Raw genomic sequence first — 21,906 nt, 5'->3', positions numbered from 1 at the left:
CTTTTCTGTAACTACTTCAAGCTGACATTGGGGCATTGTTATCAGGGCCCAAGAAGGCTGAAAGGCTAGCCAAAGGTAAGAAGGGGATTCAGGAATTGGGGCACTCATCAGAAGCATCTGGTTCACAGACTCTGTTGATGAGACAGGGGGCATTCACATCAGCTGGACTGGTCCACATTAGCTTTCAGCAAGTCCAAGGTTCACAGTCATTAAGAGCAGGTTGTAGTCAGCAAGTGATACTTAGATGTGTCTGCCAGTCAAGAGGAAACCTATTGAGATAAGTTTAAACTAAGAACAGAAGTTAAAATTTATGGAATTAAAGAAAAATAATACATTTGAAACTTTTAGACCCATATTGAAAACCATATCACAGAAAAAAAGCAGATAGTGGGTATCTGTAAAACAGCAGGAATAGACTCATACTTTTGAATCCTAGCCAAAACTACAGATTTTGGTTAGAAGCATATATATTTTTCTACTGTCCAGAGAGTCAGGTATGGATTGAACAGAGATGTCTTTGGACTGATGAGAAACACCTTCAGGTCTATACCTAGATAACAACCAAAATAAATGATCCAAACAGTAAGTAGTCATTGCTCTATAAGCTTATCAGAACTATACCATTGAGGGCAAAATAAATCAGAAATATTTTCCATATTGTAACCTGTATTTACATTTTAAATCATGTTTGAGACCCTCAAAGCTTATGATCTTTTATATCCTCAGACCTTTACATATCTTAAAACAATGTCTTTTATGAAGATACCTAGTAGCTTTAGAAAAAGCAAGGCTTAATTTTTATATATATGAAATGAGTTAACAAGCTGGCCATAACCTTGTGGAAGGATCTGGATGCCTGCGGCTGTTAAGCTAACAAAGTTATAGCTAGCCTAGATGTCAATACTATCAGAGATCCCAGAAGGATAAATAAAGTATACCTGAACATACTTCCGAATCTATTAAGAATGACAGGGACTGGAGTCCATACACAGTTAGCCATACCCAGGTCTCCACAGCATTGGAGGCAGAAGTTTCAGGACAGCAGTCTTACAGTCTTAGCCAGGCCCATGAGGTGATTTTTTTTTTCCCTGTGGAAGAGGGACATGAAAAAGACTGACCTTACTTTGTCTAGGCAAAAGTGGTACAATCAGTTTGCCAGTGTCCTGCTGTTTGTCCACAGTCTAGGCTGGGTCCTGGCAGCAGGTGTTGCACTGGGGCATCTTGACCAGTGATCAGCATCGTCATAATCCAGAAACATCATGGTGTCCCATAATCTTCTCTGGAGACCTTGGGTCGCTGCTAGGATCTCGGAGTCTCTGTCTAGTGGCTGGCTGAAGGGTGGTGGTTCTGGTGCGCTTGCAGATCCCAGAGAGCCCCCAAATGTTATTCCCAGATCACAGAGTGCCCCCAAATAAGTAGGAGACTGAATTCTGTATATAAAAGCAAAGAGTCTTTATTCTTACATAGGTTTGCAAATTCGAACTCTCCATTTGCCCAATGTATTGGAGTGGTCAGAGAGCCCCAAGCTCAGTTGGATTGGGTTTTTATAGTAGCCACGGCGGGTGAGGGATTTCTAAGGTCAGTATTATGATTCTTACAAGCTCTCTGCCCCTTCTTCCTCCATATGCCCTGAGCCATAGATGTAGGAGCTGTTATGTAGATGCATCTTATGGGGCTGGGTTCCCCATGATCTGTTGAGCTCTGCGTTGTATACAGCTATGGTTTTCTGTGCTGGTCTCCATTTGCTGGAAAGAGAGACTCTTTTGATGAGGGGTGGTAACTCCACTTATCCAGGAAAGGTGGTTCACATACCCAGCTTTAACATTCTACATTGTCAATCTCTTTGACTCTTTTTGTTATTCCTTTTTAAAAGATTGTATTGTCATGAATGTCAATGGGTATTTATAAAGTTAGACATTATAAAAACTATAAAGAATAAAATCACAAAGATATATTCTATAGTGCAAAGAAATTGCTAGTAAGGTTTCAAATGCTTTTTAAGTAAAACCTGTTCAAGTTTTTTTCTTTTACTGCATATTTGCCTATTATCCTAAGTGCTCAAGCAAATCTTTGGGTAATTTCCTGTAACAGGAACCATTTGTACTTACATTCATTCATCCTTCCTGTCAAAGTATTATTTTATATTACTTTATTAACTAGTGCTATAGCAACTGCTAAGTACTTATTGTGTATTTCAGAAACTACCTACATGCTAGTGTAAGCAAAACTATACCTGACTCCCACTTGGGCTGGGGAAGGAAAACACAGCGTGCCCATCATTGTATAGTTAGAAGTTTGTTACATGCTGTGGATGGAAATCTAGGTAACTCAATAAACGCATTACAAGAGCCTGACCTGAGTTTGAAGTGTTATTAAGATTTTCAGATAGTGACAGCAAATAATAGTTGCTTACATGCATGTCCAATCAGGGAAACCCAGACTTAACAACCATCCAACCACAAATGTTAAGAGAAACCTATGGGCTTTTAAGATTCCTAAGGGAAGAGAGTTTGCAGCACAGAACCCCGCCCTGCCACCCCAGAATGGCCATGCATAGGAAGATGAGCCAAAGAAGTGATCCCGAAACCCAGCAAGGCCAGCCAAGTAAGAGAAGAGCCCAGACAGGGCTGGTGTCCTAGCACTAGGAGAAACACACCTTCCCAAGGAACGTGGGTTATTCAGTAAAGACGCTGGTGACTTTATGAGAAGCGGCAAGAATAGGAAGCACCAGGAAGTGATGGTAAAGTACAGTGTACAGGCAGCACAGAAAAGTGCTTTGAGGAGATGCTTCTAAAGAGGAGTAGATCCAAGCATGTGTCACCTCAGTGGACAGAAAAGGCTCCCTTCTTTCTCCTTCCATCTGTTTATGGGTCCAGTAGTAAAATGGAATTGAGATGCTTTGCCTGAGAGCACTGTTCCATGTCTAGGTGTATCAGGGCACTTGTTCAAAGTTGCTCCGTGGGCAGCCATATTTGATGACCTTCTTTTCTCACAGAATTATAGGGGGCTAGGCAGTCTCAAAGAATCACACCTCAGATTATAGATTAGTGTTAATCCACATTACCTTAACGTGATTCAGAGCATTGTGTCATTATGGGGCTTTTTGATTTCCTGGAGTAGGCAATTTCAGAGTAGCCAACTTCTTTTCTTTTCTAGCAGAACATTTTTAATTGTTCGAGAGTTTCACACATGCGTGCAATGTATAGCAATTAACTCCTCCATTATTCTTCTCCTCTTGCCTCCCTTACTTTACTTCCTGTCTTAGACACTGTTCTATTGCTGGGAAGAGACACCATGACCAAGGCAACTCTTATAACAGAACGCACTTAGTTAGGAGCTTGTTCACAATTTCAGAGGTTAGTCATTATCATCACAGCAGAAAGCATGCAAGCAGGCAGGCAGAGATATTCTGGGAGATTTGGTGAGAATTCTACATCCAGATCTACAGGCAGCATGGAGAGACTCTTGGCTTAGAATGGGCTTTTGAAACCTCAAAGTCCACTCCCAGTGACATGCTTCCTCCAACAAGGCCACACCTCCTACGGTTATAGTCTCTAGTGACTAAAGATTCAAATATATGAACCCACTGGGGTCATTTTCTTCAAACCACCACACCTCTCAACTTTATGTTCTCTTTTTAAGTCCACTAAGTGCTACATGTATGTACAAGGATGCAGGACCATGTAGTGAAGCATGGGTAGCCAGTCACTCAGGTGCCAAATTCCTGTAGAAATCTGCTCTCCCCCTTCCAGCCACCATCAATTATCAATAGCTAATTGTCATCTTAATTACCATTCTCAGATCTCTATCTTTCTCAAACGAAACAAATCAAAGGATTCACTAAGTCTTTCCTGTTTCTTATTAGTACTTGAGCAAATCTTTTAAACCAGTTACATTATCAAAAAAAGATGTTTTGCATTTCTTTGATAAGTTCATTTTTAACATATCAGCACTTGTATCTGAATAAGCTTTCAAAGCTTTAAAATATATAAATATGTACATTAAAGTCATCATAAAAATGGATCTGGAACTAGCTTACAGTAGAAAGAAAATTGCTTTAAGAAAGAAAACACAGCTGATAGTTAACTAAAGGAAGGAATGAACCCAGGTCTTGTGATATTTACATAGGCCTCGTGACTGAGTATGTGTCCTCTGCACAGTGGAGGTTATATTATACACATGCATCATCAAGCATCTTATGTGGATAAGACATACATTATCCAATGGTAGGAAAAGCACAGAACAACCATAGCCAGTAAGGAGAGAATAGCTGTGAGAGTGGCCACTGCTGGGAGATCGTGGAAACAGGATTTAGGTCAGTGAAACAGGCCCTTGTGAACAGGAGTCTTCCCAGGTAGCAGCATTATATATTCCTATCAAGTCTCATGACCTTAGAGCAGGAAAGAAATCCTTACCCAAATCCTCATTTTACAGAGATAGACTGAATGACATCATGGTTACTTAGCAACAAATACGCTATTCCCATGCAGGTACCTTCAGCACACTCAGTGTAGATTTTCTGATTGTGTCAGAATAACAATTCAGATGATCTCAGAGCAGTGGAGAAAAATTGATTCTATTTTTAAATGGAGTAAAACGCTAATCTAGGTTGTTCTAGAAATTTTTGGAATCTAGATATTGGGGTGGGTCTCCAATATGTTAGCCATTAGATACACGTTGCTGGTATATTTGAAAAGGGGTACAATTCCTCTCATTCATTTAAGCATTCGTTACAATCACGTGGCTCGTGAAAGGCAAATAGGACAGTGCCGATTATAGAATCTGCCATCCTTACAGGAAGTACTGCTGGATAGTAGTGATGCAGATTCTAGGGCCTGTCCACTCTCAAAACCATAAGCACTGCTGGATTCCCATCCCCAAACACATCCACCGACCTAGGTTAAAACACCATTAGGCTTTCCCAGACTTGCTGACCCGATGGTTAAAGTCATAATTAGGAAGCTAAGTCAGAACTCCACAGAAGAGCACAAGCCCAGTAAGATCTCAAGAAGGTTGCTGCTGTCACAGCTAAAGTGACAGGGAGAGGATGAAGGGAGATGAGGAGTAGCATTTAACATAGTAAAGTGCCTGCTGACAAGTGTGAAGACCTGAGTTCAAGTCCCCAGAACTCATGTAAAGGCAGACGTGTTATCAGACTTTTCTAACCCCAGCACTTCTACGGGAGGATGGAAGGCAGAGTTAGGCTCACCCACGGACGTGCCAGCTAGGCATGGCATACACAGGGGAAAACACCTCTATGTAGGGGTTGTCTAGGTGGTATTTTGTGTCTTTGTCAAGGAAGAATAGCAATATGATTCGGCCACTGACTTTCTCAGTTCCTCCATAACTGTCTTGATTTTTATTTTAGATCAATGGTGGAGAGAAGCGGCCTGCCTCTGATATGGGGAAAAAACCAAAAACTCCCAAAAAAAAGAAGAAGAAGGACCCTAATGAGCCCCAGAAGCCCGTGTCTGCCTACGCTTTGTTCTTTCGAGATACTCAGGCTGCCATCAAGGGCCAAAATCCGAATGCAACTTTTGGTGAAGTTTCTAAGATTGTGGCTTCCATGTGGGATGGCCTCGGAGAAGAACAGAAACAGGTAAGAAGGCTTTAAAATGGATGGAATCAGCTTGATCACAGACAGTGTGTACGGGCTTCGAAAAGAGCTTTGGAAAGCACTAGGAAAAGTAGTCAGATGCCATAACTATGCCTTAGATAGTGTCCCTACCTAAACCAGACTTTAACAGAGGGCCCTTAATCTTGCACTCCCTTTATGCTCTTCCATAATTAGCATATTAGCTCCCTTGCTTCAAAGTTTATACAGCATAGTTATGTTTGGAAGGACCTCCAAATACCCCAGCCAGGATTACCTCACTTCTTAATGTTGACAGTGTGTGCATAGCGATTAAAAGTCCCCTTTGGAAATCACCCATGCCTCTCGTCAGCACTCACTGTTTACCCTGTTGTCAGCTAACTCCCTTTCTGCTCCTTGCAAAACAAACCTCAAATCTAAGAGCTTCTCTCCTTGGCCCTTGCCTGAAGAACACCAGGATATGTAATTTAGCCCATGTTTCTAGGCTGTGTTAAATGGGAACAGATTGCTGGCTTCCCTTTCTTTCCTTATGCATGGCCATGGTGTGACTGAGGGCCATGCTTAGGGAAGGGCATTGAGATATGCCAGCCGTGCCACGAGTCACCTGGGAGATCCTGAAGAGGGTGAGGAGTAAAATTTCAGAAAATAGCTGGAGCTTGCCCACATGAAGAAACAATACCAATCCTGTGTCTAACTTAGAGGCTAGATGGTCATTATCAAAATGTAGGATTATTGCCACAAACATTAAATAAGTGTGATAATGAATAAAATTGTCAAAATGACAACATAAGCACAGCTATTGTGAAATAAAACAAAGTGCACTGATCAAGTATTAGGGTCACATTTGATTCTTAGTAGAAATATTTACTGCTCTGCCCCATATCTGGGTAAGTGTATTTAAAATCACAGGTGAGATATGTGCCGTTGTGTAAAGGTGAAGGTCAGAGTTCAAAACACATAAAGAACAGAACCCCTATAAAGCCAGAGATGCTGTCACGTTTATGTCCTAGCACTTCTACAGTAAGATGGAGGGAGATGGGGGACCTAGCACTTCTACAGTAAGATGGAGACAGAGATGGGGATATCCCTAGAAGCTCATGGGCCAGCTAGCCTGGCATTCAGAGCAGAGAACAACAGGAGACCCTGCCACAAGCAACATGGAAGGCCATGGCTGGCACCTAAGATTGTCCTGTGACTGCCACACATGTGCCTTGGCATGCACAGGACCATACAAAGCCATTCTCTGCCTCCTTCCCTCCCTCCCTCCATCCATCCATCCATTCACCTATTTATCTATCTATCTATCTATCTATCTATCATCTATCTATCTATCTGTCATCTCACATACACACATGCACACACACACAGTGGAGAATAGATTGGGACTTTAAAAAAAGAAAACCATAGGTTCTCAAGGAATCTTAGTTTATGTCAATATATATGCTATAAGTAGGATTTATACTGTTAAAAGATATTTATATTATTTCCTTTGTTCTACTAAGTACTCACAGGTCTATAATGAATTGTCCAAAATCTATGAAATAGAATGAAGTAGCAATGAGTTCATTCACTTTTCTAACCAATTTTTGAGCATCTGTTTGCCAAGCACTGTCTAGAGATGATAGATTTAACAATAAGCAAGACAACTGGGTCTCCACTGTGCAGTTGATCTCTCTACACCTACATAGCTGAGACTTAGCTACAATGAGGAGACCTTGCCATTTAACTCACAATTCTCCCCCTGACAAACTCTCAGCAGCAGTGATGGCCACCATGATAATATCAGATGCCAAGAAACAGAACGTATCCTCCCATCCCCCGACACCTCTAACTACTGACCCTTCATGATCTGGAATTTCCACACATTTTCTTATGTCTTCAAGGTTGTTAGGCAGAGGGAATGCCAAAAAGACCTTCTCTACAGAGTTTAGGGTGTTAAGAGCCACCTGTAATGGTAGTGAACATACCGTGAGAACTCAGTGTACTTGATTAATATAGCAACTTGACTGGTAATTGAGCAGGTAACATTGTAATGTCTACTTCTAATTGAATCCTAATATGATTATTTCAGAATTTTGGAGTCAGTTTCTAGATGGTTCCTAACTCAGATCAATTATCTCCCATACTCCCTGATCTTAGATGAGGTTTCCAAATGAGGGTGGAACTGTAAAGATGGCTTCCCTCCAGTTAGTACAGAATTCCTGAATGACAGTCAAAGTACACATGGATGAGAGAGCCCAGCCCTTGTCCCTGTTCTAAGGTAGGCACGGTTCCCCTTTGTTCTGCCTTGCCTTCTGCTCCTTCAAAAACTTTCCTTACTCAGGCTAACATCTAGTCCTCGTGGTCCCAGTTGGCCAAAGACTTTCCTACATTCAAACCCAGGGTTTTCAAGAGAGTTATAAAGACTTTTCATAACCCACGAGCTGTCCTTTTGCAATTCCAATATAAAAATAACTATCTGTACTCTTCTTTCTGGTGGAGAAAAATAATAATCTTCATACAATCAAAACCAGATAATTCCAAAAGACAGCAAGGGTAAAGAGCCAGGTTTCATCCACCGATTGCATTATAACGATGATTTGTACTTTTAATATAAGAAGAGGAGAATATTAAAATCTTTCAGTGTTCTTTTTGCCTAGCTGTATAAGATTAATTGTGTGTGTGCAGAGGGAGTGTTTACATATATATACATATACATATGCATATGAGTTACATATAGATGCATATGAAAGAGATTTTATATATATGCACATGTGAGAGTATATATATGCATATGAGAATGAGAGGAGAGAGATTGGAATGCTATTATCCACTGTCATCTTAAAAGGGGACATTAGTCCCATCCCTGATTCTAGGTTTCAGAGTAGATATGATTACAGTTACAATATAATAGTCAAGACTTCTTAATCAAACACCTATAATGTCAAGACGTCTTCCCTTCCCTTTTACATTTTACTTCTCAATAAGTAACTCAAAATGAGTCTTCCCCTGAGTTCTCGCGTGTGGAGGTAGTTAAAGTTTATGGAGGGGTGTTGGGAGGCAAATGCATTTGGTAGATGAAGAACAGACTCATATAACAGTTAGACAATAGGATTCATATCCCAGAATCAAAATCTACTGACTGAAACTGGTTTATGCCAAGATTGTCTAAGAAAATACTTCTACTGATGTTTCTTGAAAGATGTATTTTAAAATTTGAGTTGTTTGAGAGTTACCCAAACAAGGTGTTGTGAGCAATTTAGGTTGCCCCAAGATGGTCAGTGGCCATGCCTGCTGTTCCCTGTTGATGCGGCAGGGATCCGGGAGCACTGATTCTTTCCATCTAAAGATGCTCAGACACAGGCTGTGCATTACTCTCAAATGGGTGGATTGCAACACTGTGTCCCTCACACACAGGGCGCAGGCCCATGGCTTCACTCAGAGCATTGGTGTCCTTTGGTCCAGCCACCGCTCTGCTGCACTGTGGCTGACTGTCACTGACTGCCTGCAGGAGATGCCCTTGAGGCAAATGTGTCTGCCTGAAAGACACTCCGGAGATCCAAAAACTGTTACAATTATCCCAGGATGTTATATCTGCTGCATTACCACCCATTCATTCCCTGTATTGAGCCAACACACTATAATATCTGCTTCAAACTTAAAGGAACTGTACTTAACTCTCGTTTAATATTCAGATCTGGGGAGCCTACCTACTGTTCCATATGTTTAAAGGAACACTCCTCAATTAGTTTAGACAAGCCCACAGGATGGTTTTGCATTATGTAGGCAGTTTGGCTAGGGGGTGGAGCTTTCATGTGCTATAGTGAGTTGGAAATCCTGTTGTCAAAATAGCCCACAGCTGTGAATGGCTACAGCTAGACACACAAGCTGGAGGAAATGGGCAGAGTTACCAATGACTTATTGGGGACTCAGAAAATTACAATATTTAAGGGCAAACATCATTAGTGAGATTAGAGTTGAATAGTTCTCTGCCTACCAGTGGGAACACGCCTAATAGAGCTCTGTGCTTCCATGGCATGCCTGCACAGTGTGGCATCCAGGCAAAGTGGAAACTCAGCACAGAGGGCGGGGCTTTAGCTTCTAGAATCCATGGTGAGTGAGAAACTGTGTGTAAGCTGGTTCCACAAATACTCTTTCAAGGAGGACAAATCCAAGGGAAGTGATAACAATTCTCGAGAAACGCAAAATCTCCTTTATGAATCTTTCCCTCCAAAGACACTGAACACATGCCCCATCTCAGAGATGGCTCCATTTGGATGCTTGGGAAGACAATGCAGAGTCTGGAATGCAGAGAGAAAACTGTGTGCTTGGGATTCCAACGGGAGGGTTTTAAATGCTAATGACTCGGAAGACAATGAGGAACCCCTCTCAGAAGCTTACCAAGTTGTTTAATAGACACCAGATGGAGAGAGATGGGCAAACAGGAGGATGGCTGTGGTACCAGCTTTGGCTGCTTATCTTCCCCTGACTAGACCTGCAGAATGAGGAAGATAAGCTAACCATACCATCCTCCTGCATCGTGGCCTCGGAGTTTCAGCAACCCGTGGCATCTTTTTTTTTTTTATAAGGTTCTGTCTAAATTTCTCCTCGCTCTGTGACTTTGAAACGCTCTTTGATTCTGGTCACTGGTGGTATAGGACCTGAGCATATAATGGTGATATAAGACAATTCTGAGTCTGTAAAACAAAGCGGCCGGTCAGCTTTCAACAGAACATGTTGGCCCAGAGAGCCGTAAAGGGGTTCTGGAGTTACTTTTAGTCATGGAAAGTCACCTTAAATCAGAACCAGATGTAAATGACTAAATGAACCTTAAGTTCCTAATTGGAGACACAGTCGGGCTGTAAGACATTTAGCAAATTACAAACAAAATGTTCTTGTTTACATTACGTTAAATGGCTTTAAAGCTGCAGCCAAGAGCTAAATAAACATGCTGTTGTGCAAAAAAAAAAAAAAAAAAAAAAAAAAAAGGAGGGGAAAGCCTACTCGGATTTGGCGTATTCAGGGGAAACCGCAGCCCACAGTGCCCGGAGAGTGGATTTTTGTCAATGCTAGTCCTGTCGTGGAAGAAGAGAGTGGATTTACCTCGCAAGGCTCATCCTAATGAGCAGATATCACTTGCAGGGAGCGCGTTTGAATCCTGTAGCATATGCCTTCTTTCGGGATGCATAATTCATATCCAAGGATATTAGCCCCAGCAGTTGAGCTCAATAGCAGCACCTCATTATTTTATCTCTCAGTATTTATTCCGATGTTTGACGCCTCGTGAAATTACTGTTAATGTGTTTATATAAGGGCAGGTCTGACACAAGTGGGAAGAATGCAATTTCCTCCTCCTTCTTCCTGCTGCTGTGTCTTCTTCCCGAGTAGAAGGGGCAAGTGTAAATAGTTAATTTGCTTCAATTATGAGCCTGTCCTGCTAAATTAGAAGCAGCAGGGATATGAAGAGCCAGAATTATACTTAGGAAGCTGCTGATAAATCCTCGGAGCCTGCGAATCAAATCATTTACTCCTCATTGCTGCTCAGACACCCACTACATAAAGGCAGCTCTGGTGTTTGCCCCTCGTCTTAGGACAAAATTTGGATTTTTTGTCAACTATACTTAAGGTTAACGAAAGTCCTGCCACACTATAGCACCGGCACTGTATAAGTTTATCTTAGTAATTTATTTATAAGCATGTCGTGTTTCCCAGCCTCTAAAAGATGAAGCATAAGGCATAGGTAAAGCAATTGTTTATTCGGAAGCCTCAGCTCTTTACCCAAGTACACAAGTCAGCACTTAATACACACCACACACACACACACACACACATACACACCACACACTCAAACACACACTCACACACACACCACACATGCACACACACCACACACTCAAACACACTCACACACACACACCACACATGCAAACACACACCACACACTCACACACACATACACACTCAAACACACACATGCACACACACGCACACACATTCACAGAGGAAGGGAACATAGATTTGACAGGGAGATGTCAGGAAAGACACAGGAGAAGTTAAAGGCGATATGGACGGGTAGATATGATTAAAATACATTTCACTCCTATATGATAGCCTCAGAACAAAACAACAAAACTATTAAAAAAATAATTATTCATGAAAAACTTATGATATTCAAATAATATATAAAGGAAATCTTAATTAGCAAAAATAATAAAGACCACAGCATGTAAGCAATATTTATAGTCATAGAAATTTGCAAGTGAGCAATTAGATTATAAGTTGAGCTTCAAAAGCCAAGTATTTATATATACATATACATGCTGGCACACTAATGAGAATGTGTCACAGCATCATAGGCATAAACATGAGTGATTCAGGTGTGTGAATATTTATATACTAGACGCAGTGGGAGCTGATAACTCATTTGAAAGTTTCCATAGCTTTAGTGAGGAGATAACTCCAATATGATATTAATTCCATTCAAGTTTGCGACAGCCTACCATTTGTTCATATGTTTGAGGTAGGTTACATGTCTATCAACTTCCCTGTTTCCATTGATGTATGTTTTAACTTTGAAGATACAATTTAGTAGTTTATCCTTAGCATCCTTGCTAATGCTGACTCATAAAATGTGAAACCCCATTCCAGAGACTTTTATTCAATAGATATTGTCATGGGAGGGCATGACATTACCGCTGTCAGTATGAGCTCTGTGGTTAACAGCGACCTTGTGTAATTACAGCCTGCTGCTCTTGCAGTTATTTTATGTGAGTGCGCCCTGTTATGTCAACACCATAACGGCATGGCCCACCAACACATTTCTCAGAATCCTCCCCGATCATTTGGTGATGTCTGACTGTGTTTCCTGAGCACCTGTTATGCATCAGGTACTGCCTGGCATGCTGGGCTCCTACCATGAGGAAGAGATCCATCCTACCCTGTAGTTTCTAATTTCAGGAGGCTTCTAAAGTTATTTCCACAGCTAGGGGGAGACAGTGAGCAACCACAGATGGCTGGCACCAGATTGCTTTGATTCGCTCCTGATTCTGCCCTATTTCACTGGGGTGTGTGTGTGAGTGTGTGTGTGTGTGTGTGTGTGTGTGTGTGTGTGCGCGCGTGCGTGTGCGTGTGTGTGTGGTGTGGTGTGTGTGGTGTGTCTGAGTATGTATGTGGTGTGTGTGTGTGTGGTATGTGTGTGTGGTGTGTGCGGTGTGTGTGTGTGCGCACAGTGTGTGTGAGTGTGTGGTGTTTATGGTGTGTGTGTGTGTGTGTGGTGAGTGTGAGTATGTATGTGGTGTGTGTGAGTGTGTGGTATGTGTGTATGGTGTGCGGTGTGTGTGTGTGGTGTGTGTGTGTGTGTGTGTGTGTCCCCTGTTCTATAAAATGGGTGTAATAAAACCAAGGCAACATTCTTGTTAGAGGAACTAAAGATGCATAAAAGAAAGTGCATGCTGACAACAAGAAACACGTAGCCAAAGAATAATGTAAATGTTCTTTGGTTTTGTGCCCTTCGTGCTTCACAATACGTTAGGCACACAGGAGCCAGTCTTTTGGTTAAGATCGAACAACGTGATATTCAGCTACTCATCTCCACTTAATATATCAGCAGATACATTTTATAGCCGTCTCTAAAGCCAAGCTGCCTGTTTCTGGTCTCTAGCAGCAAGGGACCGGTGGCACCATGACCAAGTGTATTAGACAGTCTTTAGATGGAACCAACAGCAATATTTTTGGCACATCCTGTAACGTTTTCAATCCTCTGAACACTACCTTATGAAGTCTTTCCAGTTAGGGTATCCTTAAGAAAATGTAAGCAAGTTAGACAAGATGGCTAGGCCGCCGTATTGAAGGACCACGCTGTGTGTAAAATATTGATGCCTGTCTCTGACTGACCTAAATAATGGCACCCCTGAAAGCGGGTATGCACATGAAATTTCTAAAGCTGTGTCTCTGGGAGGGTGACGAAGTTATTCTTATTCATACATAATTCTGTTGCTAAGCATTTTCTATAAATATGAAATGGCGGTGGGGGGGGAGGTATTTGCACTTATCCTAAAAGGAAAACACCTTGTCAGTTTTTAAATGGGGTTTGAATAGAATTCAAAGTAAGAAGGATTTCGCACCTTTTCTTCTTATGACTGTAACAACTGTTGAAGTAAACTGGCTGGAGATTATGAGGATGAGCCAGAAGAAAAGGAAGGAAGAGGGAATTAGCTGGTATTTATAAGACTTTGGTTTTCTCCATTAGCTGGGTGGATTGTTTGTGCAAAAAGAATGCAAGAGGGAACGAACAGCGCATCAGAATTTTCTTCTGTTTAAGTGTGTCATATTCACTGACATTGAACTGCTGATTTTAATTAGGGATTATCAGCCTATAAAAACCCATGTACTGAGAGGTATTTAGAGCATTCAGTGAATCACGGGATCATATGAACAGGATGTGTTCTCCAGAACTGCCATATGATGTCTATCTATGTGTGTTTCGGGTGAGCTGTGATATATGTTTTAGTTTAACCAACTAGATGCAATCCTTAGATAGGAAATGGTGGCTTTCTTGGAATAACAAACCACAGCATATAAGTATGTTAAGGCAGGATGAATTCAAAAGTGTTTGGATGGGTTGGGGAAATGATAGATGCTGTATTATGATTTTTAAATCCACTTCTGGCCAACTTTGGACTTTATTTCAAACAGCTGTGGCCCATTTGGAAGCCATTTTGCAGCTCAGCAGAACACTAATATTTACTGTATGAATCACATACCTTTAAAATATTTGTCTTTTCCTGAGAGAAACTATTTCTTTCCCAAACTTAACTTTGACATAAATCAGATCCATCCTCACAGGTCAGGCCCATGCGCTTGATCACAGAGGTGATTGCTCACCACCAAATACAATCCCACAACCTCTTTGGTTTCTGCAAATAAGGAGCTTTCTCCATCCATAACTTCAAGTTTCGAAACATGTTTTAGGAACTTTTTTACCAGTTATCTTGAAACTTCTGCTCTAAAGTAAGAATTTCCCCTACTTCCTTTATGTGTGGAATTCTTACGTATGACTATCATTGTCTCTTGTTTGAAGTCTTTGGACATTTCCATTAATACTGGACTCAAACAGCACCCTAGCCCAATGTTAGAGAGCCGTGTTAGTGAGGCGCACACAGCATGTAGTATTGGAACCATTAAGCAATTCTCAAAGGTGGAAGGTCTAATTATTACTGGTAGACAACCTCAGATTTTAGCTCTGATCTGGGTTACCCTCCTTTAAATAGAACTGTACCTCCTGAAATGACCCCCCTTGGATTCTCCCACGGAACATCTGCAGCTGTTTGGGAGCCTGCGGACCCATCAATCCCCGTAATGTGAAGTGATGGGCTTATACGGCTCTAAAGTGGTGTTTGGGCACTTACACAGTGATCCCAACGTAGCCGATCATCAAAAGCCAATGGGGAGCCATTTGTGAAACAGGGATCTCTGAATGCTAGTCAGGTATCCCATAACAGCATCGATCCTGGGTGGAACCATGCCATACATTCAGCCTGCGGTGGGGGGAGTTACGCGCCTCTCTGTCCAAGCTGTTAATCAGCACATTGCAGGAAGTGTTAATGCTTTGTGTGATGCTAGTCGCCAGCAGCCCCACGAAGGGTAACGGTAACGGCATGCTCACACTGTTGCAGTTGCAATAGACGCCAAATGAAGGAGAGACAGGAAGTGCTAGAGTCATGCCGTCTTACCTTTCCTACGTAGGAAACGATACCTTGGGGAAGGCTAGAAAGCAGCATAGATTATAATTCTCTCTAAAAGAAAAATGAATGCTAACTAGCTGACGTGACACACACCATAGTATATTAATCAAAATCATGGTATAATTATTTAGGACACTTAGGGGTGTCAAAGTTTTATTTACTAAATATTTTCTCCAAAATTTTCTATGATGTCTGTGTGTATGGGAGAAAATACCTCTCAAAAACATTGTGTATGTGTACATGTGTGTGCATGTGTATGTGTGTGTGATGCATGCATGCACATGAATGTGTAGGCACATATGTCCCTAGGCATGCATGCACATGAGTGTGTAGGCACATATGTCCCTAGGCATGCATACACATGAGTGTGTAGGCACATATGTCCCTAGGCATGCATACACATGAGCGTGTAAGCACATATGCCCCTATGCATACATGAGGAAATTACAAATGACTCTGGGTCTCTTCCTCTTTTGTTCTCTGCCTTGTTGCCTTGAGACAAGGTCTCCTTCTGAACAGGAAGCTTGCCATTTAGGCTAGGCCTGCTGCCCAGCAAGCTCTTCTCTCAAGATCTCCCTGTCTCTACCCTGCAATGCTGGGGTCACAGGCATGCACAGCCATGCTGAGACATTGGCATGACTCCTGAGGATTCCAAAACAAGCCCTCATTCTTGCAGGCAAGCACTCTTAGCACTGACGTACAGCTCCAGCCCCCTCCAAACCACTTTAAGGTAAAAAAGAGTAAGGAGTGTGCGTAAAGCCGTTATTTACAAATTATGTCACAGAGAAATGGACTGAAGGAAACACTAGTAGGAGAAATCTCTCTCACAGAAAAAAAAGGAATAAATCAATAAAGATCAGAAGCGCTCTGTTCCTAAATGTGGCTGGACCGAGTAAGGTCATATTGTTCAAATTCTTGACTCTAGCAGTGATTTGTATTCATGTAAGAATTTCCACAGAAGATTCTGGATTTAGATTCTTCAATGGTTGTGAATCAATGACAGTCCTATGCTTTAGTCAAAAGAAATTAACTTTCTTGTTATGAACAATAAGAAAACTCCTACACAGGATTTCAAATTCTGTTTGGTTTCTTATTCTAGTAAAGATGGTAGAATGATCAAATGATCATTTGCACTGATTAATGCACCTTTGTTTTAGTTTGCTTTTCTGTACAAAAATTATAGTTGTGAAAGTCAAAACTACAGCCTCCCTAAAGGGGAGTGATAACATTCATTTCATGGGTACTGGTACAGTTCCACTGCGAGTGTAGTTATTTGTTTACCTGGGCAAAATGTTCCGCTGGAGTTAAAATATTCATGAGTTAGTAATAGTTCTTACATCTTGCATTTCAGAGTCTCGCCACAGCAAACCTCTGTCTCTAGAAAGTAAAGATCGCCCTCTACTGCTGGCTGCTTGGCCTTAGACACAATCCTTATTTACTTCCCCAAACAGATTCTCCACTTCCCAACATCAACCTCAGTCTGGTTAATATTCACAGTAGGGGATGCATTCCCAGCTCCACAGTAAATGTTAAAGAGCATCTTGTTCATCTGAACTGGTTTTAAAAGATTGCAGAACTTTGGAACCTTGAAAACTCAGCCTCAGGGAAGAAGATAAAGTACCCCGGCCTGGCCTCTGTTTAATTAGTGCGCGTTGACCCCCGGCACACTGGAGCTGGTCACTTCCCAGGTCTCAGTTTCCGCTTTTTATTTGGTTGCCAAGCTTCCGTGAGTGTCTGTTCATTGCGGACAATTCTTACGAGGTCCTCATATCTGTCATCGTGTTTCTGTTGGAAAGTATGTGACGCGCAGATCACGTGGCGTGGCGCGTGGCGTCCTGTCCCTAGCCATCCCCCATTCCCATCTCAGCCCCCATTGTACTCTTGCCTGCCGCTCCTGGCTCCCAAATCCTTGGAAATATAACTTGGAGGTTCTTAAAATTGTGATGAACCCGCAATTGCCAATACCTGTGCGTTGATTTCCATACTGAATACGATGCATCGTCCTTGAATCCCATTTTGGTTTTGTGTTTGGCACGGAGCACAAACGTTAGGATATTACTGTGCTGTTGAATTACTGCCTGCTGTATAAATATGAATGTCTTATTCCTGGGTGAGGCTCCATCACTGCTGCCATTTATTTCCATGCTCACCAATCCTTTCATGCATATTCTGAAAAATGCAAAATTTTACAATTGCTGCCTCTTTTCTTACAGAGTTTATTTTTTTCTTCTTCTTTCAAACCTGTTTCAGGAAGAAAACACACTCTTTGGGAGCTGCATGTTATTATAAAATTATCTCTATGTGTGTACAATTGCCGTTCTGCCTCGTCCATCCCTCGAAACAAAAGCAGACACGCGGTCTAATTGAAGACTTTCTGTTGCTCTCGCAGGTCTACAAGAAGAAAACTGAGGCGGCGAAGAAGGAGTACCTGAAGCAGCTAGCAGCTTACAGAGCCAGCCTCGTATCCAAGGTAACGTGCGATTGTGTGACACTGTGACAGACTGTGGCCATCTCCATGCAGACTCTAATGGTCGCTTAAAAGCACAAACGATCGTGTTAGCCTTTCTACACCATTTTCTTTGTTAAAAAAAAAAAAAATTACATCCAAACAAACCTCTGTGCTGCGGAAATATGTCCATCCCCAGAAGACCAGAGCTATAGCTGGCCTGTGTATAGTAGACACCGTCTACCTGTGGATTGTTGTTGGGTTTACAGTTAAACACAAAACATTCTTCATCAGGAGCTGACCCCGGTCTAACCGGCATCCTCCTTCCGCTGTGTGGACCGTTTCTGAGGAGACGCCACCCACTTTCGTGTCCAGTTTCTTTATATTGGCACCAGGATACAAAGTCCCATCGTCCTGTTCCTCAAAGAGTGTACAGAAAAATTAGTGCTTCAGAATGTTTATATGCTAGTCCTTGCTTATTACAGGTAGTAGAGAGTTAACTCTGTTTGGTTTCATGTTACTAAAACCACACTTCCCTTCTCAGTAGGGTGACTACGGATCAAGAGGGCTGCATCTAGAAGGGTTTGACATAGCAGCTTGTCAAATTCAGATTGCTAGCATTTTGTTCATTGGTGGCCATAGGCTCTGGACTGCATTGCATTTGTCCACAAAAAAAGAAAGAAAGAAAGAAAGAAAGAAAGAAAGAAAGAAAGAAAGAAAGAAAGAAAGAAAGAAAGAAAGAAAGAAATGCTTTCTTTTTCTCATCCACAAATATCCATTTCTGTCCTGGCAACCCTCCAAAAAGTACATACATAGGTTTTATCAGTCAAAATACGCACTGAACGCGATGACGCAGGGAGGAGAAGAGAAAGCAGACAGCAAATGGAAGAAGACATCAGCAGAGTGTAGCTCTGCTCCGAACTTTGCTCCACAGCGAAGCAATGCTATTGCAGGAAGCTTGCTGTTTATGTTGTAAAAATCAGATTCTTCTCTCTCACCGTGACATTCCAGTTCTAATTTGTCTAACTGCTTTTAAATGTGTTTGTATGTTCAGCTGAACTCCCAACTCAGTATACATACAGAATGCAGACAATGCCCAGAAGTGTTTAAGGAAGCCCCGATCATATGTAGGATCAAGCTCACCCTTAGCCACACTGCCATTAGCAAATTCATATGCCCCAAATTTAGCTCGTGTGATTTTCCATGAGAGAGAATCAACATGGGACATATCAATCCTGATGCAAAGCCTTCTGGCTCATGGCATGCAGGTTACTGCAGTAGTGCCACTGTGTACTGACTATGCCTTCGCCTCCAAAGCATGCGTCGCCGCATTGGCTCCTAGCTGCAGCTTTCCTTCCTGTTCGGTCTCCAAGCTGCAACCCTCAGAACATGGCAATTTGTATAAATGCTGGAAATTGCCGTTTCCACATTTAAGAAACCAAGCACATTTTTCTTACAGCTTACTCTGACATTTTTCTTCTCTTTAGCGGTAGGAATTTTTGCTGGAGCTGTTGAATCTCTATGTATGGTTCTCGGTGGTGTGTATACAAATTGGAAGTTTCAATCGGTCTCCATGGGTCGAAGAAATGACCCTAAAATGCAACTATTTGTACATAGCCTTCTCCACGATGACAGGAAATTCCCAGCTTATCTTCCAGTGCATGTGGCACTGTGTATAGAAATCTAGTGCTTTTCTAGTTTAATTAGGGTGAGGCAGAAAAGGACCACTCAAATGTAAACAGCTGTTTTTCCATGTTATAGTCTCATACTATATTATAAATCTGAAGCACCAAAGAGGTAATTATACTTCCAAGACTCGATATGTGCCAGCCAGGCTCCATTCTTTTTCGTTGTTGTTCACTGATTCGTGGATATGGTGGCAAATTTTCCTGAGCATGTGGATGTACCCCCATGACAGACAGTAGACAACAAGCAACCTGGACTCTTCCTATAAAAGATGTGTTTTAGTCGTGGAAGGTCACCCCAAAGCCACGTCACAGAAGCTTGGCCACACTGATTTGCAGAGCCTCTTGGGAGATGTGTCGTTGGAGCTGAGGATCTGCAGACGACTAGACCTCACAGAGCCAAAATGTCCAGAGGGAAGCGAGCATGGCAGCTCAGAGGAGGTCATTGTGGCCTCACCTGAGCAGCTAAAGTGGCTATGCGTGGACCCCATACACGACCATGAAAGGAGCTGGGATTTACTCTTGGTGTGTGTGTGTGTGTGTGTGTGTGTGTGTGTGTGTGTGTGTGTGTAGTATGGGCATTGGTAGGAAGCTGGGCTTTAAGAGCTCCCTTTATGAGAAAGTTAGAATCCTCAGGCTTTATTCCTTGGAATAGGCTTGGTCACCAGCATTCCACTAGAGAAGGAAAGAGCAAGGAATGTCAAGGCAGCAAACATTGCTTCTGTTTGGTCCTTGTCTTTCTCTGGGCTGTGTTATTCAGGGTCCTAAACACACCACTCTCCTGCATGGTCCAAGTCCCCACTGTCCTGAAGCTATAGCATGACAAGGCATATTCTCTCCCTCTCTCTCTCTCTCTCTCTCTCTCTCTCTCTCTCTCTCTCTCTCTCCCTCCCTCCCTCTCTCTCTCTCTCTCTCTCTCTCTCTCTCTCTCTCTCTCTCTCTCTCTCTCTCTCTCTCCATCCCCCTCCCCTAAAAGGTCATTCCAGCCGTGAATCACTGTGTTAGCCTCACGTGTGTATCCTGGGTCCTTGCCAGTCTAGTCTCTTCGTGTCTCATCTCTGGAAGTCCACACTTTGGTTATTTTCTATTCAGTGCGTCCATTTCTCATGCATTCTGAGCTGATCAATCTCTCTCACATCTGCTATTGTGTACTGTTGCCATCCCAGGCCACACAGTGTACCAGTCCGGGCCTGTAGGATGCTACTCAATATCAGGCTCACTGGAAATGCTGAAAGACAACACCTGGGGAAGGTTTCTTGATACTCAGAAGACTTGAAGCTATTCTCTAAAATTAGTTGCTTCTAACAGAACATAACCAAAAATAGAAATATCAGTGAGCCTGAGTTGTGGCAATAGCACTTCTTAGTCTTCAGGTTACTGTATGACATGGAATATATCCATATGTCCCTTAATACAGCCCCAGATTTGAGTGTAATTGAAATCTACCCCAAAGAAAAAGTCCCAAGGATAGTAAGTGACTCTTCATACCTCTGTCCTTCAAGATGACAGTCTTGACACATCCTTGGAACTTGCCCCCAATAATAGCAAAAGTAGGAAAGGCCCCTTGCTGCTGAGTGCCCAGCCCCTCACCAGCCATTCCTCATGTTAGGCATTGTTCATTGTTCCTAGACGCTTGCTGAAATCATAATCGCCTTGCGAAGGGGCTGTAGGCTTGAGTCTCCTTCCCAAGCAGAAATCAAATGTCTTGCCTACCTTGAGGACAGAGCTGGTATTGACATGGAGGGTTCACAGCAGTGTCTTATTCTAGCTAGAGCTTCTAGGCTTTTCTCGTAAAGCCTATACCTCTTCCATTTTTCCTAAGAAAATTCTATGCCAACTCTAATCTATTACTATAAGTGAGGCTGCCTTGGCTCAAACAAGGCTGGCATCTGGAAGGCTGTCCCCTCTCAACGCCACGCTGTCAGTCTCAGATTCTGAGCAGAGGTCTGAAGTGTGGGGACCTGCGCAACGCGGGAATCCCCACCCACCATCACAGTGCTCCAAGTGGGTGGTGTTTTACCTAGTCATGCAGTGGAGTGGGAAAACACCATACCAGCCACTTCCGGCCTCTTCCTACTGCCCGCGAATGCCAGAATTGCTGGGGGCTTCAACTTGAGTTCTGTGTGCAGACAGCGCTGGGAAAGGCCCACAATGATTGATGTAAGCACTAATACTTTTAAAAAGTTCAAAAGGAAAAACACTGGCTTAAAAGATAGTAATAGAGAAAAGAAGATTTCCATTTCTACTCGATGCGCAAAGACATGAGGAGGTTGGAGCCCACACAGGACACTGGGCTACCCACATGGCATTTGGTTTGACTATAGAATAAGTGAGAGAACATTTTAAAGGTGAGGCACGCGGTCAGGGGTGATTGCCAAAGTCTCAAAGTGCAAGATATAACAATCTCTTTTTCTTGAAACTTTTTAAAAGTAAAAGCAAAGGTTGTGATTAAGCAGCTAG

General features: G+C 42.4%; 1 protein-coding gene across 1 annotated transcript in view; it reads left to right on the top strand.

The window, feature by feature from the left end:
* Positions 1 to 21,906, top strand: part of Tox (thymocyte selection associated high mobility group box) — a 283,439-nt gene that overhangs the window by 247,684 nt on the left and 13,849 nt on the right. Inside the window, exons 5-6 of the mRNA XM_038348106.1 lie at positions 5,369 to 5,599; positions 17,705 to 17,785. Coding sequence (XP_038204034.1) covers positions 5,369 to 5,599; positions 17,705 to 17,785 — 312 coding nt within the window. The remainder of the gene's footprint in view (positions 1 to 5,368; positions 5,600 to 17,704; positions 17,786 to 21,906) is intronic.

This window comes from Arvicola amphibius, chromosome 11 (genome assembly GCF_903992535.2).
Source record: "Arvicola amphibius chromosome 11, mArvAmp1.2, whole genome shotgun sequence".
Taxonomy (NCBI): Eukaryota; Metazoa; Chordata; class Mammalia; order Rodentia; family Cricetidae; genus Arvicola; species Arvicola amphibius.
This window is presented reverse-complemented; position numbering and strand designations above follow the sequence as displayed.